Raw genomic sequence first — 9,048 nt, forward strand, 5'->3', positions numbered from 1 at the left:
ATGCACAAAGACAGGACCATGGCTCTAGGGCCATTTCTGCTTTTAGAATACTGGTGCATTTTTTATTAAAGAAGAGAATAAAGCATTTGTAAATATATTTCTCTCGTGTATACTTCAAAGGTGACGCTGGTCGGCCCGCTACAGAACTGGGGAGCAAACAGGAGGAGCCCTTCCCCCACCCTATCCCCTCCACTCTAGATGACAGAGACACACGGAGGGCTGGGAGCTGCCCAGCTCCAAAGGACAAAGGGTTCCAAGATGTGTGAACGGAAGGACCAGCCGACAGCGCTCATCACAGTGCTGCCCAGAGAGCAGGGTAGCGCCTCCAGGGAGGTCGGGCATGCTTGTTAAGAAAACCCCTTTACCCCTTAGAAACAGATAAGGCATGAAGGTCCCTCCTGGGTTCCCAGCACAGAGGCCAGGGCTCCCCCCTTCCACCAGGCTGTGTGGCTCCTCCAATTTCTAGGATCTCAGGATGGGTGGTAGAATGAACTGGAAACCCTGAAGAACTGCTCAGGGCAAGCTGGGGACCTGGACATCTCTTAGCTGAAGCTGGACTTTCTGAAGCCTTAATAAAAGGTTTAACCTGTGACCCAGGTGGGTCCTCAAAAGCCCCCCACAAAGGTGAGAGCTTAAGAACAGGCATTCTATGGGAGAGGAGACATGCTCTCCACCAGGTCCCATTTCAACACTGTTCAGTATAGAGTGGGAATCTTGGGCAGTCCCCACTGAAAGGGGGCACGGGCAGATGCTGGGACCGTTGGCTGGTGGCACACTCCTGGGATATTCTGGGGGTAGCAGGCATGATCTGAGGAGGGGTCGGCCTGTGGGGAGCATGGGAGTGAATGAGACACATCATGGTCCCTGAGATGGGGGCAGGCAGAGGCCAAGCTTGGCAAGTCAGAGGTGGCGTGCAGAGATGGGGGCTCCCCACCGCCCAGACTCCTGGAAGGCTTAATGGCCAGAAGGCATTTCCAGGGCTGGAGCCCGAGGAGACTGGCTCTGAGGGAAGCAGGGCGCACTGTTCATGTATGGCTGCCGAGGGGCTCCCTGTTCCCCTCCTCTGATTGGCTACAGATCTGCAGTGGGCTGATGGTCTCCAGGGAGAAGTGGGGGGCACGCCAGGCCTGGCTGAGGCATTCTGCTCTCCATGGCAGGGGCCGTCTCTGACCTGGTCAGGACCCTGGGCGTGGGACAGCTGGTGCTAAGGGAATGACAGCGCGTCGCAGCTGGGGAGAAGCAGTGGGTGGTCCAGGAGACCCCTAGAACCTGCAACAGCTGGCTCTGGGATCCCCCTTCAAGTGTTTTCAGTTGTGGCAAGGGGTCAGGGAGACCTTGCATTGCAAATCTCTCAAAACAAAAAACAAAAAACAAAACAAAACAAAACTTAGAAAAAAAAAAAAAAGAAAAAAGCCAAGTGGTTCAGAATGACTTTCAGAAGCTTGGCCACAAATCTGTGAACAAGGCCCAGGGTCAGGAAGCCAAGGGCTGGGGAGTTGGCAATCCGGGGTGGGGGGTGAGGGGGGGCGGTGGCGCGCACACGTTTGGCTTTGCAACTCTTAGCTGCGTCTTTGGGCTGACGCAGGATGGAGGAGGATCCTGGGAGGCCAGATGTATTACAGGTTGGCCACCTCCGGAGTGAGCTGAGAACAAGCTGCGTCCGGCACACACTCCCTGGGCCAGAGAGCAGCCTCCCCTGGGCCGTATTGCTGCTGATGGGCTCCCTCCCTCACCAGAGGCTGCATGGCCCAGGCAGGAGGGGCCCTGTGGCCGGACCCTGGGGGAGGCTGCCGGCGGGGAAAGGGTCACTTGCTGCTGTGCGTCTTGACTTTGGTGGCACTGATGTCGGCCTTGGTCTTCTGGATCCTGGAAAAGATCTCCTTGAAAAGCGCCTTGTACTCGGGCTGGCTCTGCTCCAGCCGCTTATCCACAGCCTCCACGTGCTGGCTCAGGCTCTTCTCCCCTGCCTTGGCCTCCCCCTGGCCCTCCTCGCCCCCACGAAGGTCTCTCCACGAGCTGTCCCGGGAGACGGGCCGCGAGGTCTGCACGCCGGCATGCCGCACCCCGGCGCCGTGCTGTCGGCACTTGCTCAGCAGCTCCTCATACTTCTCGAGCAGCGCGTGGTACTGCTCGTCCACCTCCCGCAAGATGGACATGCCGCGCTTGCGCACGCTGTTGGCATGCAGCGTGAGGTTGCCCGCGTGCCGGCTGGCGGGGTCTTTGGCCACGATGGCGTTGAGCGCGGTGTCGCTGCAGCTCTTGCGTACAGTGTGGCCCGGGGAGGCGGCCGGCGAGGAGACGCCGTCCTGGGCAGCCGCGTCGTCCCCGCTGCCGGGCTGGGGGTCATCGGCCTCGGGGGCCTGGGTGAGGGGCGCGAGCAGGGCCTCGGCCAGGTGGTCCTCCCGGCCCAGCAGGTAGGTCTTGGCCTGCTTCATCTGCTGCAGCTCCAGCAGCTCGGCCTCCAGCTCCTGCACGCGCAGGCGGCAGCCCTCCATCTCGCACAGCTGCCGCTCCAGCTCCGAGTACTCCTGCAGCACCACCGCGTACTCGCGCTCCGCCCGCTCCTTGCGCTGCCGCTCCTGGCTCACCTGGGAACGCAGCACACCCACCAAGGTCTGCAGCCGCGCGTTCTCCTGCTCCAGGGGCCGCGGGCCCAGCTCCAAGGAGGAACTGTGCAGGCGGAAGGCATCCTCACACCTGAGAAGGGGCAGGGGAGGGCCGGTAGAATCCGGTCAAGGCCAAGGGCCCGGATCCAGCTCCCCACGCTTCACACCTCTCCCGTCCCCTGGGGAAGATATTCTGTTTGCCCCTCTAGATCCACTCTCTGCCCTTCCTCTCCCTGCTCTCTGCCCGGGGCGGCTGACCACAGTGAACTGCTTCAGCCAGGTTTCTGCTCTCTCCTGAGCTCAACCAGAGGGAGGCAGGGGCAGGAGGTCAGAGGGCAGGAACAGAGGCAGGTCAGGGAGGGTCTTCCCCAGACTCCTTCCCTGGTTAGTGCTGATCGCGCAGCACCTCCTGGCCTTCCAGGAACCTCCCTTCCCCTGCCCCCTTCAGGCCTAGGGATGGTAACAGCCCCTTGCTGTTGCAACCCTAGGGTACTGCAGTGTCCCTGCGGTTCCCTACACCTTCGTCCATACCTCTTCATTAATCACTCTGTGCAAGGCACTGTCTCATGCCAGGACCCTTATTGAAGTACCCACTAAATGCACAATATGTCTTTAAAAAAAATTTTTTTTTTTAAAGATTTATTTTGGACGCCTGGGTGGCTCAGTCGGTTAAGTGTCTGCCTTCCGCTCAGGTCATGATCCCAGAGTCCTGGGATCGAGTCCCGCATCGGTGTTCCTGCTCCTCCAGGAGCCTGCTTCTCCCTCTCCCTCTGCTGCTCCCACTGCTTGTGCTCTCTCTCTGGCAAATAAAATCTTGAAAAAAAAAAAGACTTATTTACCTATTTGAGAGAGAGTGTGTGCATGTGTGGGGGGGAAGGGCAGAGGGAGAGACTCTTCCAGCGGACTCCCTGCTGAGCATGGAGCCCCTAGTGGGCACCATCTCATGCCCCTGAGATCGTGACTGAGTTGAAACCAAGAATCAGATGCCCAACCAACTGAGCCACCCAGGTTCCCCACAATTATGTATTTTTATATTAAGAGGCCATCCCTTTCAGATTTAATGGGAATGTCCAGCATGGAGCCTGCTTGAGATTCTCTCTCCCTCTCCCTTTGCCCACCCCCCCACTTCCCTCTCTAAACAAAAAAAAGGGGGGGGGTACTGAAAGGTGTAGTGGTTAACTCCTCCTGAGTTGGAATTCTAGCTTCCTGAAGAGGTGACCCTGGATAAGCTCACGTAAGCTCTGAGCTTTCGTCTCCTCACCTGAGCGGTGAGGATGATAGACCATAGCTCATGGTATTGCCACGGGAATGAAATCACTTAGAGCGGTGGGCACGTGGCCAGGGCTCGGTCAATGCCAGCTGCTGACGGTTGGTGGCAACAGGGCTAGTCCCTCCGACAGCCTGACGGTGCACCAACTCTCATTCCCACCCGCTGCCTGGGGCCCACCCTCTCCTTTCTCCGGGATGCAGGGACACCGTGCAGGATCCGGGCTTGCCCCCCACGGGGTGCCCTCACCTACCGGGGGCTGGTGCACAGCTCCCTGAGGCAGGGGAAGGTGTGGACGGTGCGTCTGCGCTCCCGCTTCTCTCGGCGCACCCGCAGCTGCTCCAGGCCCCGCAGCTGCTCCACCTGGGCCTGCAGCTCCTCCACCTGGGCCTGCAGGCGCTCGATGGTCTCTGTCAGCCTGGGTGGTGGGGGGCGCACACGGGAGGGATTTTACCGGGACGGGGCCAGCCCTCCTCACTGCAGGCCTGGAGGGACTCAGGGATGGGGAAAGATGGGCCCTGCTGCCTGGTGCTGAGGTCAGACGAGAACTCCCTGTGTACCCAGGACCCGCCCTTCTTCTGCGCCTCCCCGGCTGAGCTGACCATTCTCCTCTGTATCACCTCGGTTCTTCCCACACCCTTTGAGTACTTACCATCCTGCACCGCAATAAAGTATTTACATGCCTGTCTTCCCTCCCGGGCTGTGAGCTCCCAGAGGGCGGGACGGTCTCTGTATCCCCATCGCTGTATCCCCAGTGCCTAAACAGAGCCTGGTGTGTAGCTGGGGCCTCAAGAGGGATTGTGGCCTGAACATGAAACCACCCGAAACTGACAAGGGCAATCTCACTACCATCCCAGGTCTCCAGGCCTGGGCTTCTGGGAGAAGGAGCATGGGTCACACCCACCGGACAGTATGCCCACATGCAGCCCAACCTGACCTCTCCCTCGCTCGCCCCCCAGCCCGCCACCCGGCCCTCACCCATGGATCTTCTGCTGGGCAGCCTTACTCTCCAGCACCAGCTTCTGGTTGGTCAGCTCCAGGTCTCGGGCTGTCAGGTCCAGCTGCTCGTACACTTTGGCATGCTGCTCATTCATGTGCCGCAGCGTGTCCAGCTGCTTGGTCAGGTACTGGAGGGGAGAGGATTGAGTACCCTTTCAGAAGAGGGTTGGGGGAAATGTGTTCACCTGGACCTCTTCCCACTTCTAGGAGCACATTTGCTTTGGGAAATTTGTCGGCGGCAGAGTGGGGGGTAAAGATGGTGGCACGATAGGGCCGCCTGGGATAGTTGTACAGGTTCTGAACTGCACAAGGCTATGGGGCCAAAGCTGTGTCTGCTAAGAGGGCACCTTTCTCTAAGTTACACAAAGGCACCATAGGCCAAGGGTCCTTAATGGGTGGGGGAGCACATGCAGGGCCTATGTGGCCCCTCACCTCGATCTCCTGCACTTGCTCCTCATTGGTGGAGTACATCTGCTGCAGAGACTCCTCCAGCTCCTTGTTCCTCTCCAGCAGGGTCTTCCCCAGCTCTGCGGCCAAGTGCAAGTCTAGTGGAGGGGGGGCAGAGGGTGGGAGTAACAATGAGCAGCTGAACGAGCTCAGAGGACTCCCGTAAGTGTTCTGAGCATTCACTTTGGGCTATGCTTTGGGGACCCCAAGACAACCAGGACACAGAGCTGCCCTCAGGGAGCCTCCAGGCCTCGAAGGGGATGTAAGCCAGGAGCTACAACTTTGCACTGACTGTCCCTTCTGTCTGGAATGTCCTCTCCCCAGACACTCCCAGGGCTTGTCCCCCTCCTCCTTCAAATCTGTGCTTAAATGTCACCTTCTCCAGGAGTCCTTCCCCAACCACTGATTCAAAGTCATCCCTCCCCCACCTCGCACTCCCTCTCGGCTTAGTTTTTCTCCTCAGCGCATACCACCATCTAACTTACCAAACTATTTGCTCATTTATCTTGTTCATCTCCCCCCCCCACCCCAACTAATTGTAAGCTCATAGGGCAGGGATTTTGCCAATTTTGTTCACCGATATCCCAGGACCTAGAAGAGTACCTGGCGTAGAGGAGGTGTATAATAAATATTTTCTGAAAGAATGAGTGAGGGGCACCTGGGTGGCTCAGTCGGTTAAGCATCTGCCTTCGGCTCAGGTCACGATCTCAGGGGTCCTGGGATCGAGCCCCACATTGGGCTATCTGCTCAGTGGGGAAGTCTGTTTCTCCTTGCCCATCCCACCAGCTTGTGCTCTCTCCCTCTCTCTCTCAAATAAATAAATGAATAAATAATCCTTGAAAGAATGAGTGGGAGGAATGTGCTAAGACAACCAACAGACATGGGGAAAGTGCTCTGGGATGACAGGTAAGGGCGAGCTCACTCTTCCTGGGGTCGGCTGGAGGCTCCTGCAATGGGCAGCTTGCAAGCTGGGTTTGGAAGGGTGACTAGGAGCCCGCTGAGATTGGAAGGGAGCAAAAAGGCTTGCTGGGTATTAGAGCTGGATGAGGCTTCAGAGCTGTTTGGCCTAACCTCCCTATTCTATGGGTGACAGGCTGGAGAGCGAGAGCGAAGAATGACCTGCCCAAGGTTATGGCCACGTTGGAAGCAGAATTCAGGTCTCCTGGCCTTGGTCAGGTACCGTTTGGTTCTAATGACATGGGCCCCTCTCAGAAACCTCCTTTCCCTGGGCAGCAAAACCATCATCCTCTTCCCCCAAGCAGCCCTGATTCTTGTACCCTACAGGACTGGAACCTACTCTCCCCCATCCCAGCCGAAAGTAAATGAACACTGTCAGGCTGGGAGGGGATCCAGCCTGTTTTTAGGGGGTTGTGTGGTGGGGAGGGGGAGGGGTTAAAAGGAAGTGGCAGGTGCTGGAATCCCTAAAAATTCTCTCTAGTGGGTCTGGGGTTGTGCGAGGGTAACTAGACATTTGGGGTAGATAGTCCTCCGTATATATGCCTCACTCTTCTTAGAAACAAAGGGAATGGCATATTTATTATTATCAAGGGAAAATATATTATTTCTTTTATTTCTAAGAAGAATTCAGAATGATGAAAATGTTCTAAAGCTGACAATGGGGATGACTGCACTGTGAATACGCTGGAGACTGTCACGCTGCTGTGCACTTTAAGTGAGTGAGTTACCTGGTGTATGAATTACATCTCAGTAACGCTGTTTTTAGAAAAAAGATTCAGGCAGCTTAATCAGGAGACAGAGACTGGTGGTGGGGGCAAGGCCTTTAAGGAGGTCGGTAGACACACTCAGGTGGAGTTCACAAGGCTCTCCCTCCCTCCCTCCCTCCCTTCCTTCCTCTCTCTCTCTTTCTTTTTAAAAAAAGATTTATTTATTTGTTTGGGAGAGAGAGAGCACGAGCAAACACACCGCAAACACACTGAGGGAGAAGGAGAAGCAGACTCCCCGCTGAGCAGGGAGCCCGATGCGGGGCTCCATCCCAGGATCCTGGGAACATGACCTGAGCTGTAGGCAAATGCTTAGTCGACTGAGCCACTCAGGTGCCCCTCTTTTTTTTTTTTTTTTAAGGCTCTTTTCTTTTTAAAATTGCTTTAAGGCTTGTGTGAAGGTGTACTTGATGTAAAAAAAATCAAACAGCACAGAAAGGTTAACAAAGGTGACCAAAATATTACTTGAAAATGTACCTCATATATTCTTAGATCTATAACTGGGAATTCCACAAACAAATGGACATGGCCTCAAATAGTTATCAAAAGAATAGTGCCATTTGTAAGTAATTAGAGTTAGGGTCCGTGCGGCGCGGGAGAGGAGAGGGGAGCAAGCAAGTAGAAGAAAATGCCCCACTTAGAGAAAGATGCTGTCAACACGCAGGTAACCATCCTTCTAAACAGCTTTCTAGGCTTAGAGCTGCTATAGTAACGATTTTGTGTGACCAGAATGTTTTTCTGTACCTGCTTTTTTTCATTTCACAATTTGGCATAAACAGCTTTCTGTGTGCACATGGATCTACAGGGCCATTTTTAATGGGTGTGAATGTTCTATTGTATACAGGTCCCTAAGTAGCCCTTACTGTTGGATTTTTAGGAATTTCCCTTTTTTTTTTTTTCTGTTAAAAATGTAACTGGGGTTGCCTGGGTGGCTCAGTCGGTAGAGCATCTGCCTTCTGCTCAGGTCATGATCTCAGGGTCCTGGAGTCGAGCCCCACGTCAGGCTCCCTGCTCAGCGGGGAGTCTGCTTTTCCCTTTGCCCTGCTCCCCCACTCATACTCTCTCTCTCTCTCAAACAAATAAATAAAATCTTTTAAACAATGAAACTACAAAAATTCATAGTACAAAGATCTTGGTGCAAATCACTGCCTATATCCTGAAGATCCTTTCCCAGAAACAGAATTACCGGGACAAAGAGTAGGCCTATTTGATTCATTCTGCCAAAATGCTGTCCAGGAAAGCTTGGGTCTTTTTCCCATTGTGAGGTTGTTTCTTAAAACAGCCCTCCATCTAGGCTGATGGTATAAATCCAGATCGAGATGCATAAAGGCAACTCTGCTGGGGCCGATGTGATGTGGTCCAGGGATTCAAGTCTTTAATGCTTTCCTGTTCAGACAGTGATCGTTCTAGACTCCCCAGAGGATGGAGGGTCTCTATAGTCCCCCCATAGACAGTTTCATCAATACAGTTGTTTCAGCTGAGCCCCTTGCTGGGCACCGGCCAGGTCTGGGGAGGAGGCTTCTCAGAAGAGCCTAGGAGAGCAGCGACTCCCTGTGGGCCTAGGAGAGCAGAGCCTCGGGCTTTTTCTCAGCCAGGCTGGGGGTCGGACTGACATCACCTTACGGAACCCAGAGGACCTGGACAAAAGGCCCAGCTACCTGTTGGGAACAAGCCTGGAGTCTGCTCCCACACATACAGGTAAGGTTTTGAAACAGCCAGAGTGGAGTCTTCAGGCTGGGCCTCAGGCAGGAGCGGGGCCCTGTGCCCGGATATCACCCAGAGGAGTTTCCTGGAGGAGTGCAAAGCTGCTATCCCGGAGAAAGGCTGCAATAGCCTAGGCTGGGAAAACAAAAGCTGTTTTCCTAAACAGCTACCTCAGCCAATGAAAAAAAGAAAAGTCAGGGGCGCCTGGGTGGCTCAGTGGGTTGAGCATCCGACTCTTGGTTTCAGGTTCAGCTCAGGTCAGATAGAGCCCCGCACTGGGCTTGGCGCTCAGCGTGGAGTCTGC

The 9,048-nt window shown here is 55.2% G+C and overlaps 1 protein-coding gene across 2 annotated transcripts in view; it reads right to left on the reverse strand.

Annotated features, from left to right (window-relative positions):
- Positions 1-33: 33 nt before the first annotated feature.
- CDR2L (cerebellar degeneration related protein 2 like) overlaps positions 34-9,048 on the reverse strand; it is a 14,444-nt gene continuing 5,429 nt past the window's right edge. Inside the window, exons 2-5 of one of the 2 annotated variants that reach the window (XM_081804554.1) lie at positions 5,305-5,417; positions 4,852-5,000; positions 4,127-4,291; positions 34-2,697 (exon numbers count right to left, since the gene is read on the reverse strand). In XM_081804554.1, the coding sequence (XP_081660680.1) occupies positions 1,806-2,697; positions 4,127-4,291; positions 4,852-5,000; positions 5,305-5,417 (1,319 nt within the window). In that variant the 3' untranslated portion in view covers positions 34-1,805. The remainder of the gene's footprint in view (positions 2,698-4,126; positions 4,292-4,851; positions 5,001-5,304; positions 5,418-9,048) is intronic. The other variant, XM_081804555.1, reaches the window with a different exon arrangement.

This window comes from Leptonychotes weddellii, chromosome 15, assembly GCF_054177405.1.
Source record: "Leptonychotes weddellii isolate Sample4059 chromosome 15, ASM5417740v2, whole genome shotgun sequence".
Classification (NCBI taxonomy): domain Eukaryota; kingdom Metazoa; phylum Chordata; class Mammalia; order Carnivora; family Phocidae; genus Leptonychotes; species Leptonychotes weddellii.